A 16,734-nucleotide genomic window follows, 5' to 3' on the forward strand; every position below is an offset into this window, starting at 1 on the left:
CAAAATGGGATGGCAATGGCCCAACATGCAAAATAGGCCAAGGCTAGCCCATTATATTATCATTGGTTGTGTGCACATTAACTATCCAATTTATTCATTGGCTGCAGAACATGAATCACATTTTGCATGCCAATGGAAGAAAAACAATGGACTAAGTAGAGAAGGAAAGAGATGTACCCGGCAAGAAGTGGCATGGTTATTGTCGTCGGTGGTGAAGACGATGGCCGACAATGCTCCTTCTTCTTCTTCCTCACTATACAGAGGTGAGAGCCTCTGGTTTTTTTTTGTTTTCTTTTCTTTTCTTTTATTCTTTCATTTATTCTCTGCCTTCTCTCTTCTCTTCTCTTTTGGTCTCTCATTCTCTCTCGGTCCTCTTTTTTTTTTTTTATCTTTGTCTATTCTCAGTCCCTTCTTTTTTCGGTCTGTTTGCCCCTTCTTTTTATAGCAAAAAATAGGGAGGACGTGGCTGAGGCAGCCACTTTTCTACTGCCCCTCTACCATCCTTCCAACACGTGGAAAGTGGATTGTGTCGGCGTCCTTTTGAAGTCATCGGGGGAGGGAAGTAAGTGAGAAATAGAGAAGACAAACAAATTTTCTTCCCTTATTCTCTGCATGTCTAGGGGAAAAAGATGATAGTGTCGTTTAAAACAGCACTGTTATGGGCCTTCTATTTAAAAAAAAAAAAAACAGTGCATGAAATGGCGCTGTTTTGGTCAAAACACGCCATTTCATTTAAATGAACAGGCGGCAAAAACTTGTCAATTTTTATATTGAGCCCTGAAATTATAATTTTTTCAATCAAGTCCTAAATTGCAATTTTAATTTAAAAATCAATTCAATTGCATCACTAATAAAAATCCAACAACAGCCCTAAAGTTGGCTGTCTTTTTCACTTTGGTCCTTGTTTTTGAAATTATACAATTTAACCCTTAATTGATCAATAAAATTTTAATTTCTTCAATTAGGCCCCTGACCTGTTTTAATTCCAGCTCCTCTACTTACATGGCTTTTCATTTTGGTCCTTGGTTTTGTATTTCTTTAATTAAGTCCCTAATTGGCCATCAAACTTCAATATTTATACAATTAAGCCCCTAATTTGATCAAATTAACTTTTAAAGATTATAATTTAACCCTAGAACTTTAATTTTTTCCAATTAAAGCTCAAATTGACTCCAAAATCAAATGTTCTTGCATTCAAACTCTTCATAAATTTAATTAAACCTTCAATAAAATTTAATTGAGTCCATAAACATCTGATTTTGTACTTTTCTTACTTAAATTGAATTTTCTTTGTCAACATGGCTCTCATCAGTCAATAAAATACTATTAAATTTTAATATTTGTATTTTTGAACCTCTTCTACTCATTTTTTAGACGCATTGACATACTTTTTCACTATTTATTATTTGTTGAAAAGAAATAAATGTGAATTGGGGAATAACCTAAAAATGAGTTATGACAAATATAAACCTTGTTGATCAAAGCCTCATAACTTGTTAGCCTTTTTCTTAAGTTTAAACAAGAACATACATGGAAGCAAATATAGATTGAATAACCAAATGCTTATAAAAACAAATTATATATTTTGGATGCATGTAATCCTTAACCCTTTTTGAATAGATACATCCATCTATACTGCATAGACCCTCAAACTTATGCTTCATACGCTAAATGTATAAATAGATACTTCATTGAATCGAATCGAAGAAGAATGAGGGGTAGATTATTTCAAGTTTGTAGATTATCTCAATCATGTTCATTTAAATGTTGCTAAATGTGTAGGGATTGCAACTTGTTCAAGTAAACATCTCTGAAAAATATAACTAATTTTCGTGAGTACATCTCATATCCCTTTTGAAAACAAACCCCCACAAGCAATTGAAATGAGTATTTGTATAAACCCATAATAGTCATGACTCTTAATTTCATACAATCTTCATTCCTTTAAATTTATCAATCTAGCAATTTTTAAAGCATATCCATTAAGAAATCACAAACTCTTATTAAGCCATTCATACATAAGAAAAAATACCTTTTGTTTTTTTTTATTATTATTATTTAAGGTGATGGTGGCTTTGGACTTTGAAACACTTGCCCCATTATTAAACAACGCTATATTATGATAGTCACAAAATAAAGCTATATTTATTGTACCTTTTATATTGTTCTTTGCTTTTTCCTTGACGTCCATAATCATGTTAAAAATATTTTCAAAAAACATTCATCTACACGTGAACCTTTACCTAAATAACCATGATTCATTTTCATTATATTCATCACCATACTCTTTTAACAATTATTATTATCATCTATATCTTTATGCATGTTGCTAGAAGCATATGTTAAGTCAACAATCCTTTCTAACATGATCTTATTAGGAACATAAGGTTTTTCATGTGCAAATTAACTTAATTATTTCTCTATGAACCTTTTTTAAAAAAGATATATGATCATAACATCTGATTAGTAGAACTTTTGATTTTTACACTTTACACATTGACATATAATTCCACCTCCATTAACAATCTTTAGATTTGAAAGTGCAAAATTAATAAAATCTTCAACCCCTTTTATAATAATTTTTCCCATGCAACTATTAGGTGAATCAGAATACATCTAAGAATAATCATTCATTACATATAAAACTTATATATAATATTGATGACAATATTTGTTAATAATGCAAATAATCAATTCAAATTTCAACTTAAGTAATTAAAAATAAAATTATAATCTAATAACCAATTATCATTTGTCTAAAAATTCAATAATGCATCAAAATATGAACTAAATAAATCAAATTAACAAGTAATTGGTTCCTAACTAATTATTTATTATTTTTTCAATTCCAACTTATTCAATCTAAATTCATACCATTTAATTGTTATTAGTTCCATAAAAACTTAATTTTTCTAAAATTTTCAACTTAACAATTAAATTGATCAAATGTGATTGATACCCATAAAATAACTCATCATTTCTTCTAGTATATCACAACTAAATTACAAAATAAACTTAAAATTTTTAAATTACAAACAAATTCAATTTTCCTCAAATCCTAAATGAAACCTAACATATAAATGATATTTAAATATAACAAAATTATCTATGAAAACACTAGGAAATATATAAATATAAATATAAACTATAAATATTACATAAAAATATCAATAAATTAACTTAAAATATAAAAGAGTAGGTTTGCTTACTTGGTGTAAGGAATGTTTAGAAAAAAATCAACCAAGACAATAATGTTGACACTATTGTGTGTTGAGGTTGCTAAATTTGTAAGGATGTGGCCTAGATTTGTGGCAAAATGGCAAGGGTCACTATTTTTTGCTGTGAAAGAAAGAAAAAGAAGAAGAAGAAAAAGAAAGAGGGATGAGGGATGGGGCTAACATCGGTTATAATACTTTTAAATTTACCAACCACATTTTCAATGGAAACTGGCCAGCAATAAAATACTTCATTCGATAATTATGTCATAAAACAATAATGTGTCATTTTATTGATGGAATCATCAACAAATATTTCTTGATTTTTTAATTATTTTTATTATGTCAGCAATTTCCTTATTAATTAGTGACAGAAAATTTTACATCGCTAATATCATTGTTATTGGACAAATTTACGGTGTAATGATAGGAAGGAATTAAAAATGATGATAATCAAAGCTTTCACTAATCAGAACACCATATTTTATATCATAGCTATAAACATTATTTACAAGTTTAACTTCAATTTTATACATCAGGATCAGGTCAAGTTTCAGTTCTTCAAATTGTCATCTAAACTTGAATTTTTTCAAGTTCAGATGAAGTCCTCACATCTTGGTTGATGCAGGATGCTTTGGGTCTACAGGCTGGTCGGAATAAAGGTTGAAAGAGAGGAGAGATTCATTGCGATATTCGGTCGCCCTAATGCCATGGAAAAAATTCAACGAAGGATTTAGGGAGTCTGAAAATCTGAAGTTGGCAAGCAACTTCTCTCTCAATTCGGAAAATAAGTCGGCCACGATATCTAATTTCTCTTAGTCCTGCTCCTACCTGGATTTTATTCATATGGATAATTGATATAAATCTTCTTAGCTGTCAATATATTTTCTGAAATCCGAATTTTTTTAGGAATAATCTCTTCCAATCCAAATTTTGGGGAAAAAGTAGAATGAATCATATATATAAACTATATACTCTCACAACATCCTCTTCAGAACGGATTCCGCAGAATATCACTTTATAAAACCTCTCACCTTCTCCAAAAACTGCAGTCCGTTTACTTTTTATTTTTCCTCTCTAATACCTGAGAAAGTTTACAAAAGATGAAGAGACAGAGAGAGCACAGTGACCACTATCGTTCCCTTCTCTCTCAGTATCCTCGTGAAGAAGTTGAGCCTGCCCTAAACTATTCCAAGAAACTGAAAGCCTGGTTTCAATATGACCAGCCTGAAGAAAAAATCCGCAGCCTTGGCAGGATCTTGGAAAAGTTCATGGATACAGCGGCTGCACATGATGGTTTGGTAGGGGGGCTGACTGTCGTGCTTGAAAATTTTTCAGCAAGAGTGAAGGAAATTCTTGGAGGTAATCATGACTTGATTGGTGGGCTGAACTCCTTTTTGCGGCCTGAGTTTCAAATCAGCCTTGACGTTGAGGAGAAGAAGGAAACTGAGCCAGCCATGGAGAGCAAGACAGTTGGAGACGGAGAGCGTATGGATTTCGTGAAAAAGATTGATGGCAAGTGTGGTAAGGATGTTTGTGGAGCATTGTTGAAGAATTTCCGTTTGCGTAAGGAAGGATCTATGAGTTTGGCTGATGTCTGCGATTTTAGTCATAGGGTAACAGAAGGCCATCCTGATTTGCTACTAGACTTTCTTTACTCTATGCCAATTACTGAAGCAACATCATTGGCCTATTATCTTCCTGGTTTGGAATCTTCAGAACTCAGAAACTGTAGGGTTGATGAGCTACAGAAAGAGAGTTCTGAAAGTTTTGAAGTTTGCGGAAGGAACAGGGAATCACAATTTGTGAAGGCAGGTGGATCTCAAGTGAAAGGCGGTAGCCACGATAACGAGGAGGAGAAGGAAACTGAGACAACCACAGAGAGTAAGACATTCCGACAGGGTGTGGATTTTATAAACAAGCTGAAGATCAAGTGTGGTGAGGATGGTTTGGAAAAATTCTTGAAGATTTTCAAATTGCTTAAGAAAGGGTCGACTAGGACTTCGGTTGATGTTTTTGATTCTGGTCTTAAGCTAACCGAAGGCCATGGTGACTTGCAAAAGGACTTCATTAAATTTATGCCAGTTTCTGAATTAGAAAAACCACTGACTTACCAACTTTCAGATTTGCTATCTACAGACCTCACCAACACCAGGGCCACTGATGTACCGCAGAAAAAGAATCAGAATGATAAGGAAGCAAAACTTATCATGGGAGATGAAGCTGAAGTGAAAGCCAGTGACAGCGAGGCGGAAAAAATTAGAGAAGGAATTGGATTCTTCGAGAAAGTTAAGAAGAGGCTACCTTGTGAAATGAGTCACAAGACATTCTTGAAGCTTTTCTTTTATTACAGCAAGGGAAAAATTGGAAAGGGAGAATTGGTAAAAATGGTTGCCAATTTGATAGGAAACTATCCTGATTTGATGAGTGATTTTTATAATTTCTGGAGGAATTGTGAGAGTGTTAATGTGCTTGAAGTAAGGGGATGTAAGGCAAGGGACAGGAGGAGGCAGAAGCAATCAAGGGAAGAACTTGATTTCTCTAGCTGTAAAAGGAGCCCTCCAAGGCAGAGGCTTCCAAATCATCATGAAAGGAACGTGTTCAAATGCGAAGATGAACACTATGAGCTGGACATGTTAGTGGAATGGTTCAATTCAGCTGTTATATATGCTGAGGAAATGGGAGGAGGCACAGTAAAAAATGAAGAGAACAATATGAGTGGAAGAATCTTTCTGAGGTGTATCGAACGTTTATATGGTGATCAAGGTCTGGAGATTCTGGACATATTCGATAAAGATCCTCAACGTGCACTGCCTGTCTTGAGATTGCGCTTGCAGAAGAAACTAGAGGAGCTGATTCGATATCGTCAAGAGTTTTGAAAAGCACCACGGCTGAAACATATGCCACAAACTATCACAGATCACTTGGACTTTGACAACTCTGATCTTGAGAACAATTTGTAAAATCGTTCGTAGGTTTAAAGGGTCTGCTCAAAGATGATGTTCAAAGTCTGAATTAGATCAGCTTTAAGCATTTCTTTAAGCGCACAAGTATTCTTTTCTATGCTTATTTAGAGCTATTCAATGCAAGCCATTCTGTTCTAACACTGCTGTTCCTTTTTCTTGCTAAAGACTAGATGTAGTAATTCATTGTTTCAAGCTCAAGTGGTTGGTTCTCTGGCACTAATTTCTATGTAATTTTTCCCTGCTCGCTAGGGCCTCGTTACCTCTTTTTCTCAATGATAAATTTGCATTATTTTTTAACACAACTTCTTGTAACGCATTCATCATATTCTTCATACTAAGTTGCTACATTCAATTTCTTTCGCAAAATTACAAAATCTTTTCACCATTTATGTTTAAACTTTCATGTATGAAATCAACTTTAAGCATTTCCAAGAATAAGTATGATCATTTCTTTCCTTCTTTCGAGCTCTTCGGAGCAAGCTATCCTGTTCTCCGCTGTTGTTTCTTTATTTGCAGATGTTGTAGTGGACTTGCTTCTTTTTAGCTCCAGTGCTTTTGTAATCTAAAGTGCTGCAATTCCATGTAGCTTTCCACTGCTTAAGGGCATTGTGCATCTCTTTCTTTAATAATAAAACTGAACACTACCGTATTTGTTTTTGTGAATAAAATTGCATTAGTCTATGTTTATCTCGAAAAAAAACATCAAATTAATATATTTTTTTAATGTTTTTTATAGTTTTAATATGCTAAAATAAAAAATAAAAAAAATCATTTTATATATTTTTAAATAAAAACTACTTTAAAAAAAATCACAATATCGAACACACAACACTAAAATACTTTCATCTTATTCCACAATATCTAACACAGAGGTCATCTCTTCACTTAATAATGTTAAATGTTTTTAACAAAAATAATTTGTACAAGACAAATACCCCATATGGGCTGGCCTTTTTCTTTCAATAAATATATATAAAAAAGATATCACAACTGTGTAAATATTCTTAATATATATATATATATGAGATTTTGATTATTGATTTAATTGGATTTAATAAGCTTGACTAATTTAATAATATGATTATAAAAAAAGATATCAACAATAAATAAAACAATAATTCAATGCTAAAAATAAAAAAAATTCGGTATTATAGAAATTTATCTTTATAATATTCCTAAAAGATTTCAACTATTTTATTGTTAACAGACCAAAATTAAATGAGAATGGAGTACTTGCATAGAAAGAAAAAAATTTAAAAATATATACATAAATTTCAATTCTCAGCAAATAAATTATCGAGTAAAAAAAATAAAAAAAACATATTTTTTTTTTTAAAAATTGATTAGAGTTTATCTGAGCTCACATATCAAATCTATAATTTAGTCATGACACCGAGATAATTCCATAAAAAATAAAATTCAATAAAGTTGTAAAGTTTCATTCTTAAATCGGCAATGATGAAATTAAAAAAAAATTAAAAAAGCTTGAGTTGACCTTGATGAACCTATCAAATTAATAACAACATGAAATTAGAATAACTCCAAAGTAAAAAAAGTCTTAAAAAAATGAATGTCAATCTTCAACAAACTAAATATTGAAAGATAAAATTTTAAAAAACATAAAAAGATCAAAATCAACTCGATCTATTTTTCAAAACTCATGATACAAATTATAAAGGGTTACACTATAAAAGACAAACTTGAAAATATAACAATGTTAAATTCTCAACCAATCAAAATAATTAGGGATAAAATAAAAAAATTTAATAAAAATATTTGAAAAGAATGAAGAATGAATTTGTCACAAAAAGAAAATGAAATCAAATTATGAGGGATATAGACCAAACTTGATATAAAAATCAAATATTAATAAATTAAAGTTAAAAAAAAATTAATAAAGAATTCAAGATAAAAAAAATATTACAATCAGGAAAATAAGTAATTAATTTGATTCAATAACACTTTATATATTTTTTGCAATGCTAGTTCATTTTAGGAGGAAAAAAGAAATAGCGGTAAAGACTCAACTATCACTTGTTTGGAAGCACATATCACACCATTATGATGGGGCAAAAGGACTCATTAAATGCACCGAGGGGCTTGGCCTAGCGGTGGCAGGAGCCAAGCTCCTTCCATCGCACATGGGTTCGAGTCCTGGTGTGCACGCCTGTCACCCCCGCGGTGCCTTACATGCCTACTGGGTTTGCAGGGTGTTCAGTGGGCCGTGGGGATTAGTCGTGGTGCGCGCAAGCTGGCCCGGACACCCCACGTAAATCAAAAAAAAAAAAAAAAAGGACTCATTAAACCTTAACCCAGAAGATGGCATTGAAAGTCTTAACGGCACCATCCAAAAGGCTTAAACAACACCAATTAAATACATGTGTCAGTTATTTTTTTATTTAAATTATATTTAATATATATTAAAAGATTTAATTACTCCTAATACTATTTGGTAATTAAAAAAAGCTATAATAATAAAATCACCCTTGTAAGCTAAGAAAATTAAATTTTATGGGGCATTTAAGTTATTGTACCATGAAAAAAAATTGAAAAGTGGGGAAAAACATTTCTTGACCTAACTTCCTTTTTTTAAAAAAAGAAAGTAAGTTAGTAATTTCATCGTATTTAATTTTATAATGATTAATGCATTTGTATCTCACCTTATATCTAGTTAAGATGAATCACTTATTTTTTAGCTTTTGTTTTAATGTCAATAGATACTGATTTTATTTTATTTTTCTTTAAAACGTACCCTTTACATCACGTAATATATTAAAAACATTAATAAATTACTCTAAATATTGACTTCAAAGTTTAAATTCACGAGTTCAATGAAAGAAAGCTGATTGTTTGACCACCTGATATTCTTGAAATTAGGTGCTTTTTAGACTATTTTATGTACATTATCATTTACATTTTTTACAAACAATTCATGCACTAGAATTAAAATATTCAAAAAAAAATTGTAATTAAAACAATAACATGAAAAGAAGCGAGAACCTTAAAAGTTGTTTAAGTATGAATATGGGAAGGCATATATAGCGATTAATTGTCAATAGGATCAAATTCATAAACCGCAGAATTCTACAGCTTGGCATATAAATAGTATTATTTTTGCCTTATTTTTGGAGGTTAAAGGCTTTCACTATACCAGCAGACCAAGTCCAACTCCAGCTTATTGGGTCAAAGCTTTGTTGAGCATTCTGGATCTGTATACCTTTGGTGCCTGTAGAAGACTCTCCGCCTCTTGCTATCCACGTTTTTAAGCAGGCAAACACCCACCACCCCCAAAACAAACAAATAAATAAATATATATATATATATATATATATATATATATATATATGTCATTAGGGATATCAAGATGAGATATGGGTTAAAAAAATAAAAATAAATTATCTAATTTTATAATAATTAAAAAATTTTACTATCCTATAGAAATCTTGAATAAAAATTATTATATATTTTCAATGATATATGTATTAATGTGATATATCTAAATTAATATATTATCTGAATATTATCTTTACTATCCACTTAAAAAAGTTTAAAGAACATGATTCAATGTTGCACATTATCATTTAATTTTATTTTGTGAATAATATGGCTATATTGATTGGTTGTACTATATGTTAGTTAACATTCAAAAAAACAAGGCCAAATATTTGATCATTTTATTATAAGTTATTTAACATATGATAAGATTATTTAATATACTAAATTGAATATTTATCATCATGTCTAATGACTACATGCTAAATAACATATACTAATAATGAATGATTTTATCCCGTATTTATGCATGATACTTATTACAATTTGAAAGATTCACAATAACTATTAAATAGTTTTTTTAAAAAAAAACAGGCTCACTGTTTTGCTATTTCTTTCTAAACTACTTAATAAATAATAAAAATATCAAATTGATTTGAAATTGTGAAATGAAATGATTATAGAGTAACAAAATGTATTCACTAATTTCTTAGAGCTCATGTATTCATGTATTAATTGATATTATTATTTATTTATCAACATTCAAAGAATAAATCCTAAGCTGATTAATAATTAATAAAAATAAATAATTCAATGATCATGTTACTTAATAATCAAAATTCAAAAAATAGAGCTTAATACAAGACCATTTCATCTTAGGTTGATTAAAAATTAATAAGAACAATTAATATAAATGTATTTTTGTTCTTTTTATTAATCAACATTCGAACTACAAGGTCTAAGTTTAGACCATGTCATCTTGAATTAATCAATCAATTATTATTTTATTAATGTTTTTATATATATACATTTCTTCTTCATCATCATTTTTCCATAATAATATATCCACAATGCACTCACTAAATCATTTTTCCATAAAAACAAAGTAAAAAAAATTACAATATTATAGCTACATCTAACCATTATAACATTCATCCAACCGAAAACATTTACTTTGCATATTTATCAGGATTTTTGTTTATAATATCACATAACAAACTCAATAAAAACCAACATTTTATAGCTTTTCAAGTCATTTCTAAAACATGCTAACACAATAACACTTGATTATCATCAATAATTTCCTTTTTTATCTCACTACATTATCTATTTTATTTTTTTAATTACAACTTATATACAAATTTCAAATCCCTCGAAGAAATCCACATATTCATAGACCTAGAAATCATAACAAATCCATAATCAATTAAGTATCACATAACCATCATTATTTTAAAGAACAAATCCTACTTACTCAAGCAAACTCAAAATAAAATCAATTCATATTCAATTTCACAAAATCAAACTTAATACTCAACAAATTCAAGAAGCTTATTATTCAACAACATGAACCTAATCATTTAATAATCAACTCTTCAATTGAATCCTCTCTTAAGATATCATAATCAATCCAATACTCATGAAAGTCATCCTAAAAATACAAAAAATAAATTGTAAAAACAAATTTGAGAGTTCATGCTTTGAAAGCTTTAGAATTGAACCTTTAATAGAGGAAAAATAGGGAAGTAAGGATACTAAAACTTATTACCTCTGCTACCAGAAGGTTGCACTGTTTTGCTACGAAGATGAACCACTCTAAAATATTACTCTCGATTTAGAATAGCTTTGTTGTTATTCTTGGCTAGAACGGTTATTGTTATCAACTAGAGAGGCATACTACTGCTTCCAAACAAACACCAGTGTTATTGTTGCTTTTTATCATTACTTATTTTGTACATTGAATGTTCAACATATTATTCAAAAATACATTTTCAGTACAATTTCTAGTCATTTCATAATTGTTTTACAATTTTACATATTGTTTTTGTATTGATAATTTTTGTTTTTTTTTAAAGAAAATCAATCCAATAAAAAGATTATTTTAGTGAGTAAAATGTAATTGAAAAAATAATAAGGAATAGTTTATTTTAAAAATAACAAGTGTTAAGGAAAAAAATAAAAGCAAAGTTGTCTTATGGGAGAGAATTAAAGTTTAAAGAACTCTTTAGAAAAATCAAGAAAATGATAGAAAGATGGAAGAGTTAAGAATGTTCATCATAGTATAAATAGGCCTACACATCTATCCCTCATCTTCTCACTTTTTATCACACGAAGCACATATATTCAAATAAAATAAAAAACAAACTTTTTATGTTCTCTTCAGTATTCATCATCTTCTTTCTTAAAACATCTAAACATAAAAAAAAAATCACCATTCACAACCTTAAGTTCCTTTATGGTCAATGGAAAAAGTAGCAACTCATAGTGGAGAGAGAGGAAGAAAAAAAGATCAAAATCCAAACCAACAAATCTCTCACATTCAACAATTATGAGTTGCACTAGTAGTTTCAGTACAAAGAGGAAGCGTTAGTTTACTACACGAGACTATCTATGTGCCTCTCATATCTTGGTGGCATATGCAATGATATCTGAACAATAGTTACTCTCCTTCTATTTAAAAGATGGACATGTTGTCATGGTTCCTATCAGATTCCAACAATTTTAGAACCTTCAACTCCTCCATTAAAACTTAATTTTTAAGATTTTAAACTCTAACATGTTAGTCTGATTTTTCATGATTAGTTTGTATTTTAATTGGAGACTTTTATGTAATTTTATTGATGACACTTTGTATGATTGATTTTAGTGTTTGATAGTGATTTATGTATATGTTTTATGCTGATAAATTTCTCTAAATTGATTACATTTGGTGTTTGAGAGTTAGTAAAATTTTTAGTTTATGAAATAGATGAAAATCTTTGATTTGAATGTGTTGATAATTTAAATAAAGCTTGTTTTTGTTTTTAATATTTAAGAAAAAAACATGATATAATGAATGTGATTTGTGGTTATTTTCATAAAATAAGTTGATTGATAAGTTAAAAATTATTAGTATTGTTTATATCTTTTTAAGTGATCTTGATGAATGATGAGAGGTATTACTAAAAGGTTGATGTTACTAGCATTGTTTGGATTATAATGAGTTGATGAAGTTAAGGTTTGAAGTTGAACTTCTAAAAAATATATGTGTGAAGCATTGTTGATTATATTTGAAATTCTTAGTGTTGTTTGGTTGTGTTCTTGAAATGATGAGATCTTGGATTACTTGTATATAAAAACAAATTGTAATCATTGTGCGAAAGAATTGGAATAGTAAATAAGCATTATTGATTTGGTTGAGATTTTATTATTAGATTTTTAGATCTTTAAATTTATGAGTTTGATTGTTTGATTCAATAATGGTGGACGAGTTTGTAAGTTTGAAATTTATGATTAAATTGTGCTTTTGAAAATTTAAAGTGAATTGTTTAAGTATTTTAAAAAAATATAATTAATGATAAGGGTAAAATTTGTATGATTATATTATCATAGATTGATATTAGATCAAACAAAACCTTAAAATGGTTTTATCTTTAGAAGTTTAACAAGAAAAGATAATAAAACTACTTTGAATGTATCCTCAATTTGTTTGATTGTGTTTTATTATCGATGGGTAAAAATTTCAAAAAACAATTTATCCTTAAAAGGTGACCAAAAAGATGATAAATTACTTAGCAAAAACATTTTCTTCTCATCTTTTAAATAAACAATTATTGAAATTTCGGTTAAGAATTTTATTATTTATGATCAATTATGGATAAATAAATCAGCATTGGTATTATATTGAAAAATTAATTAAAATGACTTTAATTGTTTTAATATAAAATTTTATCATAAATATTCACATAAAAAAAGATGTAAATTGTATTTATTTGTAAATGCAATATATGATAAATAAACTATTATTTGAGATTATTCTAGAAAATTGCTTCATGAGTAATAAAAGAAATTAATATCAGATATTATATTTCATAATAAAAAATATATGCATACTAATTTAGACATACATGTATTTTATATAGCGATTACCGGTGGAGGCTTGTTGGAAAAGATGGTGGTACAGATGGTGTTAGAAAAAGCATTTGAGAAAAATCTATTAATTCAATGGTAAAAATAATTTTATTTTTAGAGAAAGCATATTAGTCCAATAATAAAAGCATTTAAAATAAAACTCATCAGTTTGATAGCAAAAATATTTAATAAAAACTCATCAATCTGATGGTAAAAAGCTTTTGATTTCTAAAAAAAAATTATTAATTTGATGAACAAATTTGAGAAAAATTCATCCCTACAATGGAATAAAGCTTTAGATTTCAAGAAAAAGCCCATTATGTAGGAAAACTAACTTATCTTTCCTTTGATATTATTCATCTTTTAAATAGAGATTATAGAGGCATGGGTAACGGATACATAGCTAATATCATGGCTGTCTATTGTGCTATACATGGAATATTATGGTTGTCTATGGTGCTATACATGGAAGCATAATTACTGCTTATTATGCTGTGCATGGAAGGAAATCACGTATACTAAACAAAGTGATAAAATCATGGGGATAGAATCATGGTTGATAAACTGTATCTCTTCATCCCCCCTCAAGCTCAAGGCGATATTGGACTGATGAAGAGCTTGGTTCTATTTGGTACAAATTTGGCAGCGCATAAAGGTTTTGTAAAGATATCAGCGATTTGAGCTGGACCAGAGATATGTTGCAAAGAAATACTACCACAAGCAACTTGTTCCCGAACAAAATGAACATCAATCTCAATATATTTCGTGCGATGATGGAAAACAGGATTCTTAGCCATGTTGATAGCACTTAGGTTGTCACAATATAATATGGGAGCAGGAAGTAAATAACCGATGCTTTTCAAAAGATGTATAAACCACATAAGTTCAGCAGTGGTGGATGATAAAGCATGATATTCAGCCTCAGCTGTGGAACGAGACACTGTAGCTTGCTTTTTAGCTCCCCAGGACAATAAGTTATCACCCATATAGATAGCAAAACCAGTCGTAGAACGACGATCATCCCTGGAGCCGGCCCAATCCGCATCACAAAAACCACGAAGAGCAATTTGAGGAGTTTTGACAAAGTGAAGACCAATATTAAGAGTACCTTTGAGGTATCGAAATACACGCTTAACAGCAATGAGATGAGAGTCACGAGGATGTTGCATGAATTGGCAGACATTATAGACCGCATAGGAGATATCGGGGCGTGTCAAGGTGAGATATTGAAGCGATCCAACAAGTCGACGATAATAAGTTGAATCAGATAGGAGAGTGCCCTCATCAACAGTCAACGACGTACCAGAAGCCATAGGGGTGGAGACTGGTTTTGCACCAGACAGTCCAAACTTCTGAAGTAGAGAAAGAAGATAGCGAGTCTGAGTGACAGTGATGGTCGACTCACTGCGTGTGATTTGGAGTCCTAAAAAAAAATGAGCATCTCCAAGATCCTTCATGTGAAAAGCAGCAGATAGATGAGAAATAAAGCTCCTGATGCTGGAAGGAGAGCTCCTGGTTATAAGAATGTCATCGACATAAATTAAAAGCATAATGATATCTGAACCTTGATGATGAGTAAACAAGGATTGATCATAGGGACACCGATGAAAACCCATTTGCTGAATATAAGCACTGAACTTCATGTACCACGCTCTTGGAGCCTATTTTAAACCGTAAAGAGCTTTATGCAAGTGACAAACATGATGAGGATGAGACGAGTCTTCAAAGCCAGGTGGTTGAGATAAATAGACCTGCTCTTGTAGATCACCATGGAGGAAAGCATTACTGACATCAAGTTGTTTAATGGACCAGCCGTGAGACAAACCAAGTGTGAGAATTAATCTGATGGTCCAATGTTTAACCACTAGACTAAAGGTTTCATCATAGTCCAAGCCAGGGAGTTGTGTGAAGCCATGGGCAACTAGTCGGGCTTTATAGCGTTCAATTGAGCCATCAGATCGTGTTTTAATTTTAAACACCCATTTGCTGCTGACGAGGTTCATATCTGATCGTCGAGGCACCAAAGTCCACGTGTTGTTGCTGGCAAGGGCAGTAATTTCAGCTTTTATGGCTTGCTGCCACTTTGGATCAATGAGAGCTTGCTTATACGTCCGGGGCTCTTGTGGGTGATTTTCAAAATCAGCGAGAAAGCATGCAGGTATTGGATGTCTAGAAGAAAAGAAAGTCTTAGGCTTTAGTGAACCTGTTTGAGCCCGTGTGATCATAGAATGACGGCGACGTGGAGCAGAATGTGAGATGATCCCAGTTGGCAAAGAAGATAATTCTGGTGCAGCTTGAAGAACAGTGTGAGGAGGAGAAGGCTCCTGGCATAGAGGAGATTGAGGCATTAATGCAGAGTTTTGAACATGAGGAGATGAAGACTGCTCATGGCCAACATGATTAACAACTGCAGGTAAGGAATCCGTTGGTATTGATTGCATAGTAGCAATTTGAAGAGACCTGGGAAAAGCACGAACTTTGAACTCATGAAAGTTAGATTTAGTGCATTTTTGTGTAGACCTGAAGGGAAAGGTTAATTCATCAAATTTTACATGCCGAGAAATATATATGCGACCTGTTTGCATGTCTAAACATTGATATCCTTTGTGATGTGTAGAGTAGCCCAAGAACACACAACGGACAGATTTATAGTCCAATTTTGATCGCCTAAAAGGGGTAAGTAATGGATAACATGCACACCCGAAAACTCGTAGAAGAGTATAAGAGGGTGGTGATCCAAAAACAAGCTCACAAGGAGACTTATTTCTAAGATTAGGAGTTGGAAGCCGATTGATAAGGAATACTGCAGTTGTGAATGCAGCTGTCCAGAATCGTGGCGGGATGGATGCATGAGCCATTAATGTTAAACCAGTGTCCACAATATGCCGATGCCGACGTTCAGCCAATCCATTTTGCTCTGGTGTGCCAGGACAAGATAATCTGTGAATAATACCATTGGAAGCAAAACAGTCTTGTAAACGTTGGTTTACAAATTCTCCTCCACCATCACTTTGAATTATTTTTACAGTAGTATTAAACTGGTTAGCCATTTGCTATAGAAATGCTGGAAATATAGTAATAACATCAGATTTACGAGCCATAGGAAAGTGCCATATGTATCGAGAATATTCATCGACGATGATTAAATAAAATCGAAATCCATCATAGGA

General features: G+C 31.0%; 1 protein-coding gene across 1 annotated transcript; it reads left to right on the forward strand.

Annotated features, from left to right (window-relative positions):
* The first annotated feature begins 4,318 nt into the window (after window positions 1–4,318).
* On the forward strand, window positions 4,319–6,094 carry LOC105119209 (paired amphipathic helix protein Sin3-like 2). Its single transcript, XM_011017335.1, has one exon. The coding sequence runs from the start codon at window positions 4,319–4,321 to the stop codon at window positions 6,092–6,094; it is 1,776 nt and encodes a 591-aa protein (XP_011015637.1).
* The last annotated feature ends 10,640 nt before the right edge of the window (window positions 6,095–16,734 follow it).

Source organism: Populus euphratica, unplaced genomic scaffold (genome assembly GCF_000495115.2).
Source record: "Populus euphratica unplaced genomic scaffold, PopEup_1.0 scaffold2634.1, whole genome shotgun sequence".
NCBI lineage: Eukaryota > Viridiplantae > Streptophyta > Magnoliopsida > Malpighiales > Salicaceae > Populus > Populus euphratica.